This window comes from Dermacentor albipictus, unplaced genomic scaffold (genome assembly GCF_038994185.2).
Source record: "Dermacentor albipictus isolate Rhodes 1998 colony unplaced genomic scaffold, USDA_Dalb.pri_finalv2 scaffold_20, whole genome shotgun sequence".
NCBI lineage: Eukaryota > Metazoa > Arthropoda > Arachnida > Ixodida > Ixodidae > Dermacentor > Dermacentor albipictus.
Genome location: NW_027225574.1, coordinates 3,760,456 through 3,784,252, shown reverse-complemented (window position 1 = coordinate 3,784,252; position 23,797 = coordinate 3,760,456). Strand labels below are relative to the sequence as shown.

The following is a 23,797-nucleotide window of genomic DNA, read 5'->3' as shown; positions in this document are numbered from 1 at the left end:
CGAAAACGGAAATTTTAGCCGAAGATGGCAACAACACAATGTAAAAAAGAAAAACACCACCTCAAATGTCATTGCTGAGCACGTGGTATCTTTTGGTCATGAAATAGACTGGGGCCAGGCACTTGAATGCCTGTAATGCATCTTGAATCTGTTCATCCAAACTGCTGTGCAGACTCTGAACTGTAGTGATAGCAGCTTTCCACACGTGTATGCACAATGCTTGTGTTGCCTATTCAAGCCTACATTACCTTCTGCTCATTCGCATCGTTCTTGTTGTGAACAAGGCTCCCGTGTGAGAGCTGAAACGTCTCTTGTTTTTTTTTCACTGAACATTTTATTTTTTGGTCAGTGTTCCCTTTTTTCCTCTTCCCAGGATGCATGGTGTGGACACTGGCCACACATGTGCAATGGGGCACCTGGCAAAGGTCCATTGCATCTTTAGTTGAATGGAAAATGATCTTAAATGATGTGTTTGTTGCCTCCTGCAATATGTAAGTTTTTGTTTTGTTGATGGACACGCTGGCAGTGTATCAAAGCTTTCTTGCAAATAAATTTAACCTTGGTGTCAAAAAAGCCTGCAGCATGATAAAAAAAAAAATCTTCCAGTGTGGCGTTTGCAACGTTACCAACAAACAGCACAGGTGTGCCTCACATCCTTGAGCACCTGACATTATGTGGCTCACAGAAGTACCCCTGCCGTGACCCCTTCATGAAGATGCACAATCGATCATTGGCTACATTCATGAATGCGATGACAGGCAAGTTCTCACTTTTACTGAACTTTGGGAACCTTTCTTCGCATTTGTTCTTTAAAGACAAATAAAACATCCCTTCTTGCAGCTTTTAATTAATCGAAAAAAAAGAACAGGAATAGTTGCACAAAGGATTGTCTATGCATCATATTTTAATTGCGTGACATTGTTGCTTTTTGACTGATTTATAAAAAAAATTATATTAGCTGTTTTTTCACATATAGTGTGCTCATCTTACTCATGCCTTTTCTTAACACCTTTGTTCCTGGCATTTGCCTGCCTGGCTGACTTGTGCTATTTGCATGATGCAGTTGATTGGACTGTCAGTTCATGTATTTTTCATTTCGACTGTGTGTTCCTGAAAAATGGGGACCTTAGCAGACGTAAAATAAACAGGTTTAGCCCCATTTGCTCTGGCAGCATTCATTATTGCATTGTCTCTTGTATCTCCACTATGTACCTGTAATGATATCCAGTCCCTGTATTTGTCTTTGTCACTGTAAAGTTTTGTGATCAGAACAGTCGGCTAACCCTTTAAGCCCCAATCCCTAGCTGTACTTATCATGGGAGGTTGTACCAATATCGCCAATAATGGGGCACGCTCGTCGACCCGATGTTTCTGCTCGTACTGCCAAGGGAGAGTTGAGGTCGGCATTGAGGGAAGCCTGCCCTCAAGAGCAGCTTTCCTTTCTTTTTAGATGTTTGCATTAATTTTAACCAATAACCAATCAAGTTATATATATTCAGAATTGCAATGACAGAGAAAAAATATAACTACATAAAAAATTTGGGAAATGTGGTTCGTATTTCTGGAAATAATTTGGGGGTTAAAGGGTTAATAAATTGGATATGTAAGTATAAACTGGGATACATAGCGCAAGAATGGCACGAGGACGAAGCAGGAACATGGGATACAGGATATGTAAGCCTTGAAACAGGTGTAGTGAATTGTATCATACAATCTTCAGCAACTGTCTGATGAGCTAGAAAAGAAATGAAAAAGTCTTGAAAATGAAGTTCTTCAACTATGTAACTCAGTAATAAATATTGATATCACATTTCTGTAAACTAATCTAAAGAAGGCGAGTGATGCATTATACACCACTCTGAAATATACCACCAACTTGTGAGTAAGACTTTGGCAATATCCTCATCAGCATTGTGAGAATTTCACGTAAGGTGCAAATTTATATATTGAAGTCTGCTTTGGATGCTCCACAGATAAAATTTCCAGAATTGTGATATCTGTTTTTAGTGCAGAGCTACGAATTCGTAAACTTTGTTCTTCAATTTTTCTAATACCTACAAATTTTGGGAATTTTCGTAAAGAATTTGGGGGCCTAAATTAAGATGTTGCTGCATAGTATCACTACAATTGAACTCTCTATCTTAAATGCAACACATTTCATTCAAACCACTCCAGTGGTTGTCTCATCAAAGCATGTTCTGCATTTTACATGTATTTGAATAGGGAAATTAGAGTTGACCTCAAGCTAATGCTTCCTCTTAAGGATGTAATGTTAAAATTCACTAATATAGAATATACTGCCCTCCCCCATTTTTGTTTCTGCAGCCAAATTTTCCTGCTGATGCTTATGTAAACCATAGAAAAAGCATAAACAGGAGCTTTAAAAAGGCTGTTTCTGTAGTAAAACATACTGTAGCTTTTCTGTGTCCAATATGTACAAAATGAGCTACTATAACCATGGCTTTGGCTTTTATCTAAACACATTACGTGAGCAACTGCATGGTTGGAGGGCCATGAACATAGTGCTTGTGATACCTGTCCTATGTACAGAAGCAGTTGCTTCATGTTGTGTAGCACAAGCACGCTTTGCTGGTGCTTTCAGTTTACTTATGTTTTATTTTTAGCCTTTACACTTATTATGATAAGTGTAACATAAGTGTTAGATTACTTAACTTTATGAGTTCTTCAAAAATGAGAGTCGCTTATCTTGAGGTTGTGTACCTACTGGGTGATCCTCGCCCTCAAGGCAGCTTGGTCCAACTGTGGGTGCAATGAACCATCTCTGGGTATTCCGAGTACTCTGCCTAGTATAGATAACAACGAGTAGTGAAGCTCTCATGATGCAATTATTATAGCAGAGCTGGTCACATTACATGGCTAGGTCAAAAGCACCTAGTAGTCATTCCAGGAAAAACTTCCCGCACGGCTAGACTTTCTTCATAATATCCTTGGAGACCTTCAATTCTAGTGGTTGTTTATTTGTTTTCAAAATTGGGCCTAATGAAAAGAAAGTGGACAAGGGATAATACATAGCAGATCTTCTTATGCACAGAAGTTAAGATTGGAGCTATTTTTATTTGTATGTTTTCAAAACGTGTGCAATGAAAAGAAAGTGGACAAGGGATGCACATATATCAGGTTTTTTGATGTATACAAGTTTAAGACTGCAAAATGCATGATGTTTAAAATTGTGGATGATTCAAATGTTGATGCAAAGAATAAGGATCAGTAGTATCTTGGAATTGATTTGCTTGTTATTCACTTTGAGGAAAAACCTAGAATTGGGACAGCAAGTTTGATCGGCAGCTTCTGATAAAGATTTTATGTGTAATAATTAATTTATTCGTTCTGCTTGTTTATTTATTCCATAGCTCTGGTGAGAATCATGCATCTTAACCTTAATTTTCTTATCATTGCAGGTTGTGATGTGACATTCTACCCTTTCTCAACACAAAACATCAAGGACTATGAGAACCTTCTGAGAGTTTATTTAGATGCTGTGTTTTTCCCACAACTGACAAAGTTGGATTTCATGTAAGTTTGATTTGGCAGTGCAGTGTCATTGCTCAATGCTTGCAAATGCTATGAGAAAATGATATATTTAAAATCTTATTTACTTTATCTGAAAATTCGCTCAAGTGCAAGTGAAGGTCACTTTGTGTAGAGGTGAAAAGGTGGCTTAGTTGGTTGTTATAGGTCACATTCATTTTGGCCAGGCCTTGACCCGTCTATTTTGTTTCTTTCTTTGTCTACATGTTGTCTTAGTTGAGCTACTAACATGAATGTAAGCTGTCACTTCGTGTTTTTGTTGATATTCAATTAATTATTTCAGTCGTAATTCATAAAAGGAAACAATTAGCACAAAAACGAAAGACTCGTACAAGAAAGGTCACAGTACACTTTTGTCTCTTCATGCTGTTCATATTCGTCTCTTTTTTGTGCTTGTTTAATTTCTTTTATGAACATGTAGCAACTTGTCCAACGGCTTATGGTGCTGTTAGTCATTATTTCCTATTTTATTTATGCTTAGCTTTAAAGCCAAGTTGCCATTGCCTTGTGACCTATTTATTAGATGAGATCACTGTCTCAAGTAGAGTTACGTAATGACTAACCTCTATGTGAAACCTCAAAGCTGATGTCGTTGCACACCAAAAGCTCCTCTGTCAAGGTGACATTCACTGTTCTTAAAGTGGGACAGGGGTCTTTAGGCTGATAATTGAACAAAAATTACATTTTTGGACAGTGGCATTTTCAGAGTGTACATCTATTATTATCTTTATCTCTCAAGTTTCTTATCTGGTATTTCTATATTTCAGCTCTAATATCAGTTAAAACATAAGAGGCAGGTCATGTTTTGCCTGTGTTGACATAAAACGGCACATATTCAGTGACACATCGCTCGCATTCCAGGGCCTCACATGCCACCATCTTGGTCTATGCTCCTGGAGCCTACTAACGTTTTATGTGTGTGGACGTGTACATATTTCGGACTGTTCTCGATTAGATGTGACATTCATTTGTTTTCTTCATTTTCTTGAAATGCTATTTAGTAATTTCGGACATCCAGAAAATATGATACTGGGATATATCAGTACCTACCGGCAGATAGAAGAATAATTCTTTTTGCAGCACGAAGCTAGATGTTTGGAGAACACAATGCCGGGGGCATGTTTTTGATAACTTTTGTCTTAAAGGTTTTAAAATGTTTCACTTATGTGACCACTGCAGGTCAATGTTCAAAGTGATGCAATTAGTGTGCTATAAAATAAGAAATAATGGCCCAATTATAAAATTGCTTCCATTATTCTGTACCTGACGCTTTCTAGTATTTGTCCATGTGTCATTTGCATTTTCTTGTGCAGTGGGTTTTTTGTCAAGTGTTCTCAAAACAAAAGGTATGATTTAAAAAACAATTATGGAGCAATGGACATGTAGAAAAAATAATTTTTAGAAATGGAAGAAACTAAACAAGCCTGCCTACTTTTATCAAATTTTGTCCAAAAATAAAAGAATACATACAGCTTTCAAACCCCTGTCCCCCCTAAAGGGACACTAAAACAAATATTAAGTTAAGGTAAAGTGATAGATTAATGTTTAAAAAATGTTGTAAGATGTGGGTATTACTGAGGACAGAGCTTTAGTAAGTGAGAAAATGGCGTAAGTGAAAGACAATTTGTGATTCGACAGGGCCATTCCAGCACTAGCCTGATTATGTCACACTGCCTTGTTATAATCCGCCTTTTTCACGGTGCGGCGGTGTATGTACCCTGCCCTAGCGGATTAGTCGCGAAACGTTTTGGAAGAGACGCGTGCACTGCCAGATATCGGGGGAAAGTACCCCGGAAAAAAAAATAAAGCGCTTGGACGTGCGCTGTTGCAAACGCTCATGACATCTACTGCGTTGAAACTCTACTGGTAGCTCGACGTCGGTGCGGTGCCAAAAACGTGCGTAAGACTGCAACTCCACTTTGAAACAGAAAAGGGCCAGGGCTTGGTCCGGACTGCACCGTGAACCACGTAGTTGCTGCCTTGCATTGACGGCTGTCAACTTTATTGTTAAACCCCTGCGTTACACTTGGGTGACACTTCAAAAACACGTTGCTGACGCAGTCTTCTTGCAGCGTCGGCCCACTGTTGCTGGGGATGGAAGCACGTGCCTGACTTCATGTACTCTTTTAAGGCGTGGTAACATTGGGTCAATACGAGACTGACAAGACGCTGATGCCGACGGTTGGCCGACTATTCAGCACTATGTCACTGAGACTATTTGATCGTAATAGGCCGACAACGACGCAACCGACAGGTGTGAGTTGTCATATAGCGCGACGGGCTTTCGTGTCGACGGCACTGACAAAATCAGCGTGCTGACCGTGATAGCTTGACCAAACCTTACGTGATCAGCCGTCGAACCGACAACGCAATAGCTGCAGCTCATTCACTTGTAAATATAATTATTCGCGCTCAAAATGGGTCAACATGCTTTCGAAGTTGAAATGCACAACCTTCAGTCCTCTCAAGCTGTGCACGTGAAGTTTGAGTTAATGTTGATCCTGTTTAGCAAAGTTTGGGTTAGGCTTGACCCCGTTGAGTTTGTGCAGGCGCTACTGATGGAGCTCGACTTAAAAAAATAAGCAGTCAGTATGAAGGAAACCGCTCTTACAGTTAGGTTGTAGCCCTACAACGATTTGATAACTACTCTTCACTTTGCACGGCACGTACACAATAAGCGGCAAGCGGCGACACAGTGCTGTGCCAACATGTTCTTTGGTCGCCGTTCTCGAATGCGGCCGGTCTTATTCCCGCAGATGGTGGGTCTGTGTGTGTTATGCTGACATTTCTTAATTCCAAAGAAGCACTGTGTACCTCTGCGTGAAACAGGAAAGAGGCAGTGCATTCGGCCACAGCAGCATCAACTCGCTCGGTTGCCAACGGTGTCAGCGATGGCATCCGCTTTTTCGCGAGAGAACTACATGGCCTATAAGTGGGGACTTATTCCGAGCACAGTTGTCTCTAATAATACTTTATAGCATACGCAAACTGTAAGTATGATGAAGTTAAACAAAAGTGAGAATCAGTAGTAACAGCCCGTAATATATATGTGTCTGGATCACAGTTGCAGTTGTTTAAGGGACTCGGCCACTCATACTGACTTGTCTGTATGTTTTGCTACGTTTTGAGACTATTTCACATCAGCAATGCGCCGTTTCTACAATAACCGTAGCTAACAGTGATCTGAGGCTGTAGAGGTAAACAAATGCACCGCTTTGGCTAATCCCACATGGAAGGCTGCGCTCGAAGGCTTCTTGAATATGCGAAATGTTTGGTGAATGTGTACAAGGAATGCAAAAAGCAATGTGCAATCGCAGACATCAGCGACAACGAATTCAAGGCAGCCGTGTCGGCACACGTAACTCAGCGTGCTTTTGTTGGCCGCGCTGTTACCACAACAGCGCACTCGGGCCTGTTCACCCACTATACTCAATGGGTGAACGACATGCTGCCCTGGAGAAACCATTAAAAATTAATCGTGATCCATGAAACGCACAACCGATGTACACTCAGCATGGGTGCAGGTACACTAGTCAACCGGCGAAATCTCCGACACCCTTCCAAAACGTTTCCAGCGGTGTGCGTCAGAGGGCAGCACAGGAACATGAAAGAGGTGGATTGTGTCACTAGTAGTCAACTACTGGTAATAGAAAGATGATTATGTTGCATTTTAACACGGGAAGAAAATGCTTCTTTTCTACTTCTATTCATTTTATCAGAAAGAACGGATTGATGTTACCCTTGACAACAGTGTGGGTGGTTGGAAAGTTGCGTTTTTGTGCACCTCATACTGCCCAAGCTCCCAAATTTTAGTAGTTTCAGTATCACGTGGTGCTTCACTGGGTCTCCTTGCTTGGGAAGCTCATGCTGACTACAAGCAGCAGAAAATGCCACATCTGTGTAGTATTGTTAGCTTAAATTGCCTTAATGAAGTCCCAAGAAAGTCACCAACATCAACAAAGTCCATGAACGACAAGCCTTTGAAGATGATTAGCAGGTCACGTTCATGATAGGCGCGCACATTGTTTTGGTCTTGGTAATGCAACTAACCACACTGTCTTGGCTCGGTTGCAGCTGCCCTTCCATGCTTTGCTAAAAAAAACAACCGAAGTGCTAACTCTCTGGCGCAATTTTACTCACTGATGATGGAAGGGTATTTTAACACTATACGTTGAATTAATATTTTACTTTAGGGTCCCATTAAGGCAAGGCTTAGGTTGTGGTCTATCCGCAGTACTCAAAGGAACTAACCACCCCAAGTTTAATCTTACAAAGACGTAATGCCACATCAGCAGTTGCCTCGTGTAGACTATCCTGGTGTTGTGTGTATGCACTTGGGGGGCATCTGAAAGAAACTGAGTGTTACACCACAAGAAACACAGTATGGCCAAGGTAACCTAGTGGTTTATTCTACTCAACATTCAATGATACCTGTCACTCTTCCCATGTCTAATACTGAGCAAGAGCGAAGGCCTCCATGCCAAGGGTGAATACGCAGGATGGGTGCCACTAGCAAGTCACCGAGGGAAGAAGGCTCCTTGTGAGGGCCTCTCAAAAGAAGAAAGGCTTTGCATGCTGTGTCACAAAAGAGAAAGGCTTTGTGCGACCATGCTGTGTGCTCTGTGATGACCAAAGGGCCGGTTTGTGAGGGAGTAAGGCAATCTCTTTTAGCATTCACCTCTAATGTCTAATGAGTGCGGCCTGGTGTAGTAGAACCATGCACAAGCACTAAGCTTAACACTTGGAAAGGAGCCACGCAAGATGTGCACATGCTCACTGCATGCGAAAGACTACATAGACGAGCTCAAGTGTGAGTGATCCCCAAAACGAGTGCCGGACGAGAGGAAAATGCGTATGCACCTTGCATTCAGCTGGAGGCATGTCCTCTGAGTTCACTGTCATGGCCGGGAAATGCGTGACCTGAAGAGTGAGCCTTGATTACTATCAAAATCGAAATTAGTTCCATGGAAACTGGCTGCTGGACCTTCCACTTGAGTGACAATCTGGCTACCACCCTTCGTGCCGCAGGCTGAAATGGAAAGAGGAGCAGTGGCAAAAGTCACAGAGCACATCTTGTTCCCCACATTGCATAGTATGCTGCTGCCCCTGGAGTATGACAGATGCACACCTGATAACTGTACATGCCTGCTTTACATTGGAAGACTTGCAGTTGTGCTGTAGTGCTACTGAGATGAAGTGCGGTACTGCCAAGCCACATATCAGTTGCACAGATGTGCAATGATATCAACATGTGTATTTTGCAAGGCACCAGCAGTTTACTTAATTTTTGGCTAAAGAAGCGTTTGTGCTGCAATGGTAGAGGAAATTTTTCATGGGCAAGCTGGAATGGAGACGGGTATCACATAATGGAGTTATTATGTGTTAAATTGAACACTTGCATTTGTGCAGAGGGCACAACACCTGTTAGAGTACAGGAGCTGCGTGCTTGGAACTACGCAGGTGACGTCTAGCACTAATTATATGATTTGAGACTGGTGCGATAGAAGCACGCCTGAGCACATTTACGAGATAACTTATCTTGTCTTGACTTGTTGGTTGATGCATCCTCTGGCATGGCATGGTATGGCAAGAACTTTATTTTGGTCCAGAGAAACTAGGGCCTGAGGGCAAAAGCCCCCAGGCTAAGTCGGTGGCTCTGCCCACGTAGGCACCGGTAGGCCAAAGGCTTTCCCAATGTCGTGAGCTCTCCGGACGGCCAGGAGTTGATCTTGGAGGACTTCGCTGGATATGCGCCGGCTCCAGTACTCCTCACTGTTGAGATCCAAAGCCCTTTGGTTGGGGCACAGCCAGAACATATGATCAAATAGACATGGAGTGTGTCCACAACTTTTACATTCCGCGGGAAAATCCTGGTCAATGTTGTTAAGCACGAAATTTGTTGGATAAGATTAGTTTGAATCATTCTTAATTAGACTGCCTGAGCTCGGTTGAGCTTCTGATGGGGGGAGGAAAAAACCTCCTGCCATCCCTATAGTGTGAGGTGATCTCAGGAAAAGTACTAAGTGGGTCTTTGTAGGAGTCACAGTCATCCTGGAGCAGTTCTTGATCTGATACGTGGCATGTGAGATCTTGCACAGCAGAGTGAGCTTGCTCGTTAGGATTGCAGCCATTAGGGCTGGCAGAGTGGCCCTGATGAGCCGGAAACCAGATTAGGCTTGCAAGTTGCTCGTAATTATGAGTATTAAGACTGTGCATAAGTAACTTGTGTGCTTTCATTGAGACGAAGCCGGCTGAGTAGTTCCTAATAGCTGTACAGGAATTGGAGAAAATCGTGGAGCTTCTCCTCATTATAATCGCAAGTGCTATGCTTGCTTCTTCGGCGGCATGAATTGAGCTTGTTCTTAGCGACGCCGCACTTATTAATTTACCGTTCTCATCGACCACGGCAATAGCATAGCGGTTGCCCGATCTATAACTAGTTGCATCGACAAAAAGAGCTGAGCTTTGTTGTTGGTGCAGTTTACCCAGAATACATTTGGCCCTGGTGCCCCTTCTGCCCTTGTTGTAGACAGGATGAATACTTCTAGGTATGGGGTCCACAAGTAATTGTGTCTCCACCTTCTTGGGTTGTTTGAACTTAGAGACGTCTTCTCCTCGAGGCAGTATTCCGACTTCATCTAGAATTTTGCACCCTGGCTTAGTGTTGGAGAGTCTTGCAATTTGTGACATCGAATGCACCTGAATGAGCTCATCTAGAGTGTTATGAAGACCTAACTTGTCGAGGAGTTCGGTACTCGTTCCATGCGGGAGTCCCAGAGCCCTTTTGAGCCCGGAGCGTATAAGTGTGTTCAGCTTAGCCTTCTCTCCTTTCCCCCAGTTAAGGTATGATGCAATGTACGTGACATAACTGAAAAATGTCTGATATGCTCTGATGAGATTGTCCTCCTTGAGACCTGCATTTCGATTTGAGACCCTGCCCAGGAGCCTTAAAGTACTGTTGGCCTGCTCTGTGAGACGGTTTAGGGCCGTAGCATTACAGCTCCTTGCTTTAATGAGAAGACCCAGAATTTTAATTGTATCTACTCTGGGTGTGACCCATCGTGTGTTGTCTGTGATTTTAATTGGCAAAGTTTCCAAAGGCACAAGGTTCCTAACACCCTGTCTCCCCTGTCTAAAGAGCAGCAGCTCAGATTTACTGGGTGATAGCCTGAGTCCGGTGCTCTTAAGGAAGGATTCTGTAGTGCCTGCTCTAGTGCTGCGAGTGACCCCCTGGGGACCCACACTGCGATATCGTCAGCGTATGTGACGTGCCCCAAGCTCGGGATTTTGGACAATTCCTCCGAGAGCCTGTGCATGGCAATGTTAAAGAGGAGTGGGGACAATACCGAACCCTGTGGTGTGCCGCTGTTGCCTAAATTGTATGGACCGCCTGTGACTATCCTGATGTGACTATACCGAGTTTGACCCGAGCTGTCCGATTGGCTAGAAAGGACCTCACTTAATTGTAAAAATTGCTTCCCAGGTTCAAGGTTGAGATTTCATGTAGGATATGTTTATGTGCCACCGTATCAAATGCCTTGATAAGATCCAGACCCAGGATGCCCTTTACGTCCCTGCTAGGGTTGTCAATAATAGCATGTTTGATCATGAGCATGGCGTCCTGTGTGGATAATGCCTTCCGAATACCTATGAGATTGTGCCTGAAAAGCTCCTAGTTTTCTATGTGTTCTACTATCCTGTTATGAATAGCATGTTCGGCTACCTTGCCAATAGTACATGATGTAAGTGATATGGGCCTGAGGTTCTCCTTTGTTAGTGGTTTGCCGGGTTTCAGTATAAACATCGCCTTGGCCAACCTCCATTCCGGTGGGACCATGCCGGATCTCCAGTGATTGTTAATTTTGACCGTGATTATGTCTATGGCACCATCGTCCAGGTTTCGCAAAAGCTTATTTATAATGCCATCCGGACCCGGGGCAGATCTGTCATTTAAATTAAAGAGTATGTGCCTTATCTCAGCTGCAGTGAAGTCACTGTCCAAGTCCGGTTGCGATATTCCGGAGTAAGGTTCGCTTATTTCTTCTTCGTTCTCATATTCATTTTTAAGTGGCAGGTACATGTGTGTGAGGTCGTTTGCGACCTCTCTTGTTGTCCGCCGTATAGTTACCTGCTTATTGACGAGTTTGTTTATGGCGAGGTTTGTAGTACCTCTGGAGAGCTTGTCATTAAGGAGGCTCTTCAATAGATTTCATTTGCCTCCTCTGCGCAATTTGCCGTCTGTTTCTGAGCAAGCTTCGTCCCATTGTTGACGTGAGAGTTGAGCCGCATAGGTTTCAATATCACGATTAACTTGCGCGATCTTGGCTCTAAGTCTTCTATTAAGTCTGTGATTCTTCCATCTGTTTAGAAGGGAATTCTTTGCCTCCAGCATGTGAGCTAGCTTGGAGTCCATTTCTGGGACTTCGATTTCTGTTGAGACTGCTTTAGTAGCTTTCCTAATCGTTGCCTATAGTTGATCTAAAAGCTCCTCATAAGATTCGCTATCTATGCTGGTTTCCTTGCGCATTATGAAAGAGATCCCAGTCCATGTACTCATATTTCCTTAGTGGTGGTGGTTGCGTCTGTAAGATGACCTCAATTATGTAATGATCACTTCATAAATTCTCCTGCAGATTGTCCCACGAGCCTTCAATTCCCCGAAGGATTGTTAGATGTGAGGTTGTATCTCTGGTATCTCTAGTTCTCGTGGGGAAGGTAGCATCTGTAGTAAGAGCAAATTTTAACTCTCTGGCCGAGGTTGCTAATTTAGTACTCTTGACACTCTGATGACAATAGACCCATTCTTTGTTGGGAGCGTTGAAGTCCCCAGCCACTGAGAGTGGGGCTGTATCGGCCTTATTGGAAATGCGGCCCAAGAGGGTCTTAAAATCCCTTTTCCTATCTGCCGGAGAGCTGTAAACATTAGCTATAAACACGTTAGCTGCTTTTTTGTTCTTCAGGATGAGTTCGATCATTTGTGCTTGTAGACCAACCTTGTACTTGGGAAGCTCGTGAGTTTCGTAGGAAGTACCCTTCCTAACCAAAGTCGCTATTCCCCGACCCCCTGGAGTGATCAAGGTTTCAGAGCTGTAACCTGGTAGAGAGATATCCTCCTTGGCTGGTGTTTCTTGTACGAGAATAACGTGCGGCTTAACTTTGGCCGATCCCCGCAGGGGCGTCTGCTTGAGCAGGCGTTTGGTGTGTTGCGACACCACGTACCCGAGCACACGAGAGTTGGCCCCTCCCGCGTGTAGCCGTGCACGGCTTAGCCATGTCTGGGGAAAGGGGGATCCTGAAGGTTGAGCCGATGCTGGGTGTTTGGACCTTTAAGGCCCCCCGGCAGAGGCAACACACCTCTTCGGCCTCTGCTTCACATAGACGGCACCTCCAGACTGACCCACCTGGAGGAAATCGGCAGTCGCCTTTTCCTGTCCCCCTCTTCAATCTTTTGCTTTCTCTCTCGCTGTTTCTTCTTTCCTGTCTCCTCATCACTTCTTCTCACTTCCGTATTCTGGGCGGCAAGGGTTAACCTGGTGTAATTATCCAATTTTGGGTATTTTATATTAGGTTATAGCGGCGATGCATGGTTGGCGTCTGCAGGTACTTTCCCGACCTTGTAGCGTCCCCTTGTTGGGCTAGGTGATGGGTGGCGACCATCGCCGCCGAATTTCCAAACTCTGTATGGCAAACGCTTTTCCCCCACTGCCTGATCGCTCCCTGAAGAGGGGGCGCACCGATGAACCTTTCAACTTTTTAATGCCACCAATACAGTTATTTCCAAATATCATGTTGTTCACATTCAACACGAAACTAAGACAGTCCGAATGATATCACCTTTTCTTGTAGCCAAATCCCTCACAGAAGCAATAGGCCCAGGTTATAAAGTAACAAAGATGGGATCTTCTTCTCGAAGTTCGCGACAAGCCACAGTACGACAGACTCTCGAAACTTGTAGCGTTCGGGGACATTCCCGTCTCAGTAGGCCCACACAGGACGATGAATACAGTGCGCGGGGTCATCTCGGAAGATGACCTTCTCGAACTTAGTGAAAGTGAATTACTAGAAGGATGGCAGGAACAGAACGTTGTCAAGGTGCAAAGGATTAAAATAAGACGAGATGACAAAGAAATACCAACTAGGCACATTATCATAACTTTTGGAACCAGCATTCTTCCTGAATCAATCGAGACTGGTTACTGCAAGCTACATGTCAGACCATACATTCCAAATCCGTGTTGATGTTTTAAGTGTCAGCGTTTTGGTCATGGGTCACAAACCTGCAGAGGGCGTGCGACTTGTGCCAAGTGTAGCTCCATCGAACACTCTTCTGACGTTTGCAGTTCAGCAACCCACTGTGCCAACTGTGAAGGAGACCACCCTGCTTACTCGAGATCCTGCCCTTCGTGGAAAAAGGAAAAGCAAATAATAGAACTCAAAGAGAAACTAAATCTGACGTTCCCAGAGGCACGCAAGCGTTTCTTTTCCAACAATCAGAACAGTCCTTTCTACACCGATGTGGCGCGCCGGGGGGCAGCGCCACATCATTCGGCGGCCTGCCCAAGTCACTCGGAGAGTGACGGCGGTCACGCCATCCGCCCCCCTGACTGGGACAGCCAGCGCTATTCCGTCGCCCGCAAATGAGGGCCAGCAGACCTCCGGGCCTGTTGTACCCAGGGCCACTGCTCGTGCAGATCGGCCCACCACTCCCGCGAAAGTGCCTGCTACGCGGGCACTATCCACCGCCTCGGACGAGGTGATGGATACAAGCACAAATCCGGCGTCTCAGACGCCCAAGGAACAGCGCAGCTCCCTCGAGCGCGCCGGGAAGAAAGAGAGAGTTCGTATCAAGGGGCCTGAAAAGGTCTCGTGAGCTTATATAATCTATATTTCTTAGACACACAGCACAGAACACATACATTATGGATACGCAGATAATACAATGGAACGTCAGGGGTTTACTCCACAACCTAGATGACATCAAGGAACTCTTAAATAAGTACAATCCAAGGGTGCTGTGTGTCCAAGAAACGAATCTTAATTCTTCACACACAATCTTTCTCCGACAGTATGCCATTTACCGAAAAGACCGCAACGACGCCCTTAGCTCGTCTGGCGGTGTGGCAGTAATTGTAGATAAGGGTGTTGCTTGCCGGCAATTACCGCTTAAAACACACATAGAGGCAGTTGCAGTCCGTGCGATTGTTTGATAAACTGGTAACAATTTCCTCACTATACATCCCCCCGAACTACCATGTTTTAAAAACACAATTCCAAAGCCTTATGAATTAACTACCCGAACCTTATATTGTCGTTGGAGATTTTAATGCACACAATACTCTTTGGGGAGGTTGTCGTTGTTATGCCCGGGTACGCTTAGTAGAAAGCTTCCTCTTCACTACAGGTGCATGCTTATTAAATAATAGAGAGCCTACATTCTATAGCGTGGCAAACAAAACATTTTCATCGATCGATTTAAGTATTGCATCTGGTACCCTCGTACCGTATCTAGAGTGGAACGTGCTTAAAAATCCATATGGCAGCGACCATTTTCCAGTTGTCATAAAATCAACAAAACGTGATGAATGCTCTCCACGCGTCCCCCACTGGAAAACCGAGTCAGCTGACTGGAAACGTTATAAAGAACTCACCCGCATGACTTGGGAAGACATTTCTGCACTTTCTATTGATGATGCTGTGGCATATCTGACAACATTTATTGTTGATGCGGCGTCACTATGTATCCCTGAATCAAATAGATCGCCCTTCAAACGACGTGTTCCCTGGTGGAATGTGGAGTGCAAAGAAACTTGTAAGAATCAAAAGAAGGCTTGGAGTCACCTTCGCGAACTTCCAACGGCCGAGAATCTGATCAATTTCAAGAAAATAAAGTCACTAGGCAGAAGAACACGCCGCCGGGCCAAACGGGAAAGTTGGCTAAAATACATTAGTAGCATCAATTCATATACAGACGAGCAGAAAGCCTGGAATAGAATCAACAGAATAAAAGGCTGCGAAACTCATCCTCTACCTTTGGTAAACACTCAAGGAGACACTATTGAGGACCAGGCTGATTCGCTAGGAGCACATTTTCAGTACATCTCGAGTTCATCTCATTACTCAGATACATTTCTAAGATATCAGCATCAAGCGGAACGGCAGCCTCTGAATCAGAAAGGAAATAAAAATGAACCTTACAACCGGCCATTTAACATGGTGCAATTTCAGGCTGCACTGAACTGTTGCAATAAATCAGCTCCTGGGGGCGATCGAATAGTTTATGAGGTGATCGAATACCTACACGCCGAAACACACAAAACCCTACTATCACTTTTTAATTGCATATTCTCCGCCAGTTATATTCCATCTGCCTGGAAACCAGCAGTCGTAATTCCTATTCTCAAAGAGGGCAAGGATCCAACTTCAGTCAGCAGCTACAGGCCTATAGCCCTGACAAGCTGCCTATGCAAACTCTTTGAGAAAATGGTAAACAAACGCCTAATTCATTATCTTGAAAGCAACACAATACTAGACCCCTTGCAGTGTGGCTTTAGGGAGGGTAGATGTACGACAGATCACCTTGTCCGCATGGAGGCGAATATCCGAGATGCCTTCGTGCACAAGCAGTTTTTATTAGCGGTATTTTTAGACATAAAAAAGGCATACGGCACAGCCTGGCGTTTTGGAATTCTTCGTGATCTGGCTGGTATGGGTGTCAGAGGCAATCTGTTGAACCTGATCCAAAGCTACCTCTCTAATTGTACGTTCCGTGTGAGGGTTGGTCAGGTGCTGTCTCATCAATTTATGCAGGAAACAGGTGTGCCACAAGGTGGTGTGCTGAGCTGCATGCTATTCATTGTAAAAATGAATTCCCTCTATAGGGTCATACCACGAACAATGTTTTATTCAGTGTATGTGGATGACGTACAGATAGGATTTAAATCATGTGATATTTCTATCTGTGAGCGACATGTACAGCTTGGCCTAAACAAAATATCTAAGTGGGCTGACGAGAATGGATATAAGTTAAACCCCCAAAAAAGCATGTGCGTTCTATTCTCTAAAAAGAGAGGTATATTACCTGACCCTTTTGTCCATCTTAATGGACAGCCGCTATCTGTTAGGAACGAACATAAATTTTTAGGAATAATTTTAGACTCGAAACTAACATTTGTCTCTCACCTTAGGTATCTGAGAGCGAGATGTCTGAAGACAATGAATTTACTAAAGCTCTTGTCCCGCACATCTTGGGGAAGTGACAGGAGATGCCTTTTGAGCCTCTACAAAAGCCTTATACGGTCCCGCCTCGACTATGGAGCAATAGCATATAGCTCTGCTGCGCCTAGTGCTTTAAAGATGCTAGATCCCATTCACCACTTGGGTATACGCCTGGCTACAGGCGCTTTTAGGACAAGTCCCGTAGAAAGCCTGTATGTGGAGTGTAATGAATGGTCATTACATCTCCGAAGGACATATTTAACTTTTTCCTATGCTCTCAAGGTTAAATCAGACGTGCAGCATCCATGTCACTCATCTATTCGTGAAGTGTCTATAGCCAGGTTATTTTGTAACCGCCCAACTATTAGAGCTCCGTTGAACCTTCGTTTGATAACACTGGCTGAAGAAACAGGTGTCTTAGTCCCAGAGAATGTCCTAACGGCACCCACTCGCCTGCTCCCACCATGGGAATGGCAGACCATTGAATGTGACATCTCTTTCGTAGAAATATCTAAGAGGGCGACAGAAGCACATATACAATTCCACTTTCGTGAACTTCAGAAGTACTCTTGTACAGAATACTATACAGACGCTTCCAAGTCCTCTAAAGGAGTTTCCTACGTAGCTCTGGGACCTTCATTTTCAGTATCCGGGGCACTAAATCCACACACAAGTATATGTACAGCGGAAGCCTACGCTATACTATCGGCTATTCAAAACATAAGGCTCACAAAACTTGCTAGGGCTATTGTATTCACAGATTCACTAAGTGTAGTGTGAGCCCTGCTTAGTCCAAGAAAATATAATAACTCAGTTTTTAGTGAGCTGTACAGTCTGTTGTGCTTGCTCCCTTATATGTGCAATCAAGTGATTGTCATATGCTGGGTACCTGGTCACAAAGGTATAAAAGGCAACGAGGCTGCTGACCAAAGCGCTAGGTCAGTAATTTTTAGCAATGCAGATTCAAATATCCCCATCTCTGCCACAGCCCTAAAGCCTTTTCTACGCAGTAAATTGAGGAACCATTGGCAAGGCGAGTGGGATACACAAGCAATGAATAAGCTTCACATAGTAAAACCAAAACTCGGGAACTAGATAAATTGAAAAATAGCAAGGTACAAGGAAGTAATTCTTTGCCGATTAAGGATAGGCCACACGTACGGTACCCACTCTCACCTCTTGACTGGGGGCGATCCTCCAACTTGTGTTAAGTGCAACAATAGTCTCACAGTCCTCCATGTTCTTATTCAGTGCCTTGCAATAGAAACAGAGAGGAAAAAGTATTTCCCTGTTGCATATCGCGAAAATATACCCGTTCACCTTGCATTTTTTATTAGTGATGAACCGCTTTTTAATCTGGAAACAGTCTTAGAGTTTTTAGCCGAAATGGACACCCTGAAAATCATTTGGCCAGGCAACCTTTAGCACACGACTAACAACCCTGCATTCAAGGGCTCTCTTGAAACGCTGGCCTCAGTGTTATGTTTTATTGCATCATGTTTTAACGAAAGCCCATTGCCATAGCCCACATCACATCCTAGTCACCGTCATTATTTTAGCACCTATATATTCTACGCCACTTACAGCGGAAGTTTTTAGCCCCTTTTACAGCCATATCACATCTACCATGATGAGTTCATTGTGCACGTCATCCACAGTACATCAACACCACCACTTGTCATGGCGCTCTTTGGCCAAACATGGCCCTTGTGCCATAAAACACCACACATCAACTTTGGCCGATCTAATGAGCTGCTGTAGGGGAGCCTTGCGCCTTTGGAAACTCGCACAATTTCACTGTCAGAATTTAATGTTATTGCTGTCGTTTTCAGCCATTATGATACCATTGGTTGACTACTCGAACCCCTAGAGTCTGCACTCGGGCTACCGTTTGTGCCTCCAGGGACTGCCAATGCAGCTGCTGCGTTCGCCTTTGCCTTAACTTTGGGCCTTTCTAGTTGACCCACTCTGGCATCTAGATTAGTGATGAGCTCCGTGATTTTCACCAGAGTCCTGTCTATTGTTGCTAACCTTGCGGCTATTCTGACTTTTTTGGGTTTGGGGCATGCCTCACCCTCTCCCATCTCCCCTGTATCAGTGGATTCTAAATCTTCCTCTTCCGTTTCGCTAATGGGAACAGGGTGGGGGTCTTTACGCTTGGGTTTGCCGGCCAAGGGTTTTGGAGCCGTTGTCTTCATAAGACTAGGGGGTGTTTCGGACCCTTCTTTAAAGGATTTGAAAGCTTTCCTCACCTCGGACAGTTCTTGCCTCAATTTCCGATTTTCAGATTCTAATGCCAATATTCGGGCATTTGACTCATGTTCCAGCTATGCCCTACCATTATTACTCCTAGACCTTGTCCTAGTCAGTTGTCCTGGTTTCCAGGGGGCTCCGTTCGTGGCTCAGTCGGCCAAGGTTGCTCTTGGGGTCGACTGTGAACGGGACCTCGGTCTTTTCCCAGGCCCTCGGGGTTGCGAGTCGACATCAGAAGATTCTCTGGAGCTGGGTTGTCCTCTGGATTGAGAACGCCCCCTGGAGCGGGAGCGCCCTTTCGTGCGAGAGTGCAATTTGGCGTCAATTTCTTGCATCATCCCTTTGCACTGGGAATCGTCGCTGTTGTCAATGTTGTTGGCAACCTGTGTATAGCGTTCTTGCTGTCATTGGCGCCTTCGACGTATTTGTCTTGCGATATAAGGCATCTGGAACCTTCGACTGCCCTTTCGGTCCCCAGTTGGGTGTGCGCCACCACAAATAGCACACTTGGGATCACATTGAGGATCTTCAAGTGGGAAGTGATTCCACAGCCCCTACACTTTCTAACATTTGCCGGATTGGGACACACGTTAGATCTATGTCCATTTTCGCCACAGCCATAGCACACATCTATCTGTCATCAGTAGAGATTACAGGGCATGAGTACGTTACCACAAATAACATGATTTGGCACTCTTTGTCCCTCAAAAAGTACCACCACCATTGCAGTTTGCTTGATCCGACCTACCTCGACGAGGCCCGGATTTCAATGATTGACGAAAACGGTTTTCAGTTTCGTGTCGCTAATGTCCATGTCGATACCGCAAACAACACCCTTGCATGTATCTTCTCCTGCTGTGGTGTAGGCCGCCACTTCGAAGGGTCCATCCTTCGTATGGATCTTGCGTACCTTGGCGTAAGCTCTCGCATTTTCTTCCCGCGGAGTCGACACTACCAAAATGTTTTGACAGCCGTTCAGATAGTACATGTCCTCCGTCCTGTCTTCCGGTGCTAAGGCTGGCGCCATGGCCAGCGCTCTGGAGAGATGCACCAAACTGAACTTTTTAATGTCGAGGCTGCCGTGTGGGTGGACAATTATCTTGATGTGATGCCTCGGTAGTATCGGGATCCCAGAGGCGGTAGCGAAGCGCTTAAGCACATTCTGCAAAGTGGCCGTGCGGCGACTACCTTTCCCACCATGGTTGGTATCCTTTATAGCCACGGATTTTCCGCCAGCGGCTAATGCACGTCTCGTTCGGCAAGTGATGGCCGTCATCCATCTGATATCTTCCTCCGAGGTGATCTCCATGCCTTCAACAGCTTAGCCAGAGGCCATGCCTACACTCCGTCGTGTGCGTGAGGCCTAGGCCTACAGCGCGCAGAAAACAGTTTGCAGAGAGCCGAAAAATGGACCCACTGGCAAAAAATGGGCATCCACATAATCCTTGCGATAAGACACGTTGATCGACATCAGGTTCTCAGCGGTGGCACAAAAATTTCGGCACAAAAACATTGATCAAAGCGGGAGCCGATGTTTGCACGACCGCACTAGTCGGCTTCTCCGACGACAGGAGACATGCATCCTCTGGCACTTGCTTTCGCCGTTAATGCTGCCGTCTTTGATGCCTTACTGTGAAGCAAAAGCAGAGATTACACCGTTTAGCCTGTGCTATGAATGTTTTGTGTAAGTAAAGCTCAGAACTCTGCTATGATTTTGTCATCCTTCTGCCAATTGCTGCGTCTGTATTATGTGCATTGTGCCTCGAATTCCAGTGCATGGCTTGGCAGTTCATCGCCGTCAGCAACGCGTGTTTTCCGTAGAAGTTTTTTCATTGTTGAAATACCATGAACTGAAGTAATAAACATGGCAGAAGTGTGAGATGTGAGAACATTAAATTTTTTTTTTGCCCATGTGTTGTAGCAATTCATACATGACTTTGTTCAGCTGAAGTATTTTCAATGTTAGGTGTGCAGACAGCATTTTTTCTTAATGCCCGCAAACAAGCAAATGAATGCATACATTGCTAATGGAAACCGCTCACAGGAATCCGAGGAGTGGTGCATGTGATACAGATTTGCTGGTTGGCAGAACAGTGATACAATCGTAGCCTAGTTCCAAGCTTTTCACGCATCAAATATTGTCATAGTGTGTGCCTAATCACTTAACTGCTGCTTTGTTTTGAGGTGAGGCATTGCAGACAGAAATCCTGATGGTGAAAGCAATTGCCAAAGCATGCGGCGACCAACAATGCGGGAGGAGACAAGCCATCTTGTAAATGTAGCTGCACATGCATGCTCACATCAAGTCAGTCTTGAAGCAACTGTTATAGGTGAATGTTGACCACGTACTTGAGAGCATACAGCTCCTGTGTTCTAAGCATCAGTCTTGCTTTCTGTACACGTTGAATGCAAATTGTGCACACACAGTTCAGTAAGAGTTAGAAGCAGGGAAAGTGAGTCAGTCAAATTTGGCATATGTTCATTGTCAATGAACAGCAGGATGATGATGATGAATGTGGTGTTTTGTGGCGCAAGGGCCAAATGTGGCCAAAGAGCGCCAGGCCGGTGGTAATGCGTTCGCAATGGAGGTATGAATAATGAAGGGCAGATGTTACGGTGGCTGTAAAGGGGCCTAAAAACAGTTGGTCTAAAATGCATAAAACCTATACAAGATAAAATTATGCCGATGGTTAAGAAAAGCAGGACCAAGACACTTCTTGTGTGTCCTTTCCTTCATGTTGGTCATATTGTTATTTCATACTGAGTGAGAGAGTACTGTGGTGTGACAGGTTGCATTTAAACGAAAAAAAATTCATATTATTGTCTAATTTAATAAACAGTATATTCTATTAGCTATTTTTCTTTGTTTACATATTTTAATCATTTTCATCTCACTGTCATCCCCATCCGTACATGAAAGGTTTGCCATACCCGACTTCTTTAGTATCCACTAATGCTTTGATGAATGAAGAAGGTGATGAATGAAAAAGACAAAACACGGACCACAAAAGATTTAGTAAAGTTATTGTTTTGCGGGCCATGTTCACAATGCTGTTTAATAAAGTTTGTGTTTCGGCTCCCACATAGTAGTCTTGTTCACTGTGCTGTTGGCATTGGGAACAGGGCTCCTGTGTGGGAGCTAAACTGTTAAGTGTACCAAATCTTTTGTGATTGGCGTTTTGTTTTCTTTGTTCAGCATGTCTGTCCCGAGCCAACGGGATTCCATCGTACTCCTGATTTTATCCATTAATGCTTTCTTCTTTTATCAGACGTAGTCAAGTGCTAAGTGTGAATCTTTCTTAGTGCATTCAGCCTTGGTTGCTTAGTGGCTGTGGTGTTGGGCTACTAAGCACGAGGTTGCGGGATCAAATCCAGGCCCCGGTGACCGCATTTCGATGGGGGCGAAATGCGAAGACACCCGTGTACTTAGATTTAGGTGCACGTCAAAGAACCCCAGGTGGTCCAAATTTCCATAGCCCCCCACCACAGGGTGCCTCGTAATCGGATCATGATTATGGCACGTAAAACCCCATAATTTAATTAATTTTGTTTTCTTACAGCATATTTACTGAAAGGATTATGGGCCACATTTTTTTTCTCTGCGGCCAAGTAAGATTTAAAGCTTACATTATGCTCATTGCAGGCAGGAGGGATGGAGGCTTGAGCATACTGATCCCAAGGACAAATCTTCACCCATTGTCATCAAAGGAGTCGTGTACAATGAAATGAAAGGAGTCTTTGTAAGTGGAACTCTAAAGTTATACAGATTGTGTTTTAGTAATGTTCAGTAATTTTGTGGTACCAAAATGCTGCAAGGGTAATAATAAATGCAAGAAAGTAGAGCAAGCTAAGCTCTTATATAGCTACTACATACACTGAAATGCTGCTTGCACTTGCAGACACATATTCAGTTCCATGTCTTGTAGTACTGCAATCTGGCTTGCATGTACCACAGGCTGCCATATTAATAAATGCCTAATGACCTGTTGATACAGCGTACATTTGCTTAAAAGGACACCAAAGGGAATTGCATGCTATCTTGCTCTTTCGAAATGTTGGACCCATTGTCCGTACTCCACCTTTTGCAAGCTTTTCGCTCATTTACCTAAATGCATGTTTCTGGAAAAAATGTGCATTGTTTTAAGGAGCCTACTTTGCCTAGCGCATGGTAAGGCACATACTCTAGGCAAAATTATCTTGAGTTGCCTGTGGTAGACGGCACAAACACATCTCTGAGCATGCTTTCATGCTTTGGATGAGCATGTGCTGAGGGCTGTGCACTGAACTGTTTTGTTATTAGTTCTTTGCAGTTTTTATTTAGTTTGTTGAGAAATCTGTTTTTTTTAATTAAGAAGAAAGTATTGCAGTGTATGTGGATCTGAACAAATACTCTAGTCCTGACAACCTCTATTGGCTTTTTGTCATGGACTATATCATTGCCATAGTTTCAATGCGAAATGCTAGAAGGAATGTTTGCCTTTAGTTTTTTCACTTATGGCCATCCTTATTATTTTTTTTTTTGAATGAAAGCAGAGAACTCTTGCAGTCTATGCTAATTTTGTGTTACAATTCGCTGTACCTTTAAATAATTGATTAATCAGAAAATTAATCAGAAAGCCAATCACTCATTCCTACACTGAAAACATACCAACATGCAAAATACTGTTGCCACAGTTTGTACACCCCCATCTTCTGTACACAGTGCAGTGCTATGTGTTTGTTTGGTACTTGTGGTGTTGGAGATCACCTGAACAGCATTATGTGAGGGAACATGTCAGTT

The 23,797-nt window shown here is 44.0% G+C and overlaps 1 protein-coding gene across 2 annotated transcripts in view; it reads left to right on the top strand.

Moving 5' to 3' along the window:
• Positions 1-23,797, top strand: part of LOC135919966 (presequence protease, mitochondrial) — a 198,813-nt gene that overhangs the window by 4,191 nt on the left and 170,825 nt on the right. The window contains exons 4-7 of one of the 2 annotated variants that reach the window (XM_070529292.1): positions 374-491; positions 607-758; positions 3,420-3,534; positions 22,661-22,757. In XM_070529292.1, coding sequence (XP_070385393.1) covers positions 374-491; positions 607-758; positions 3,420-3,534; positions 22,661-22,757 — 482 coding nt within the window. The remainder of the gene's footprint in view (positions 1-373; positions 492-606; positions 759-3,419; positions 3,535-22,660; positions 22,758-23,797) is intronic. The other variant, XM_070529293.1, reaches the window with a different exon arrangement.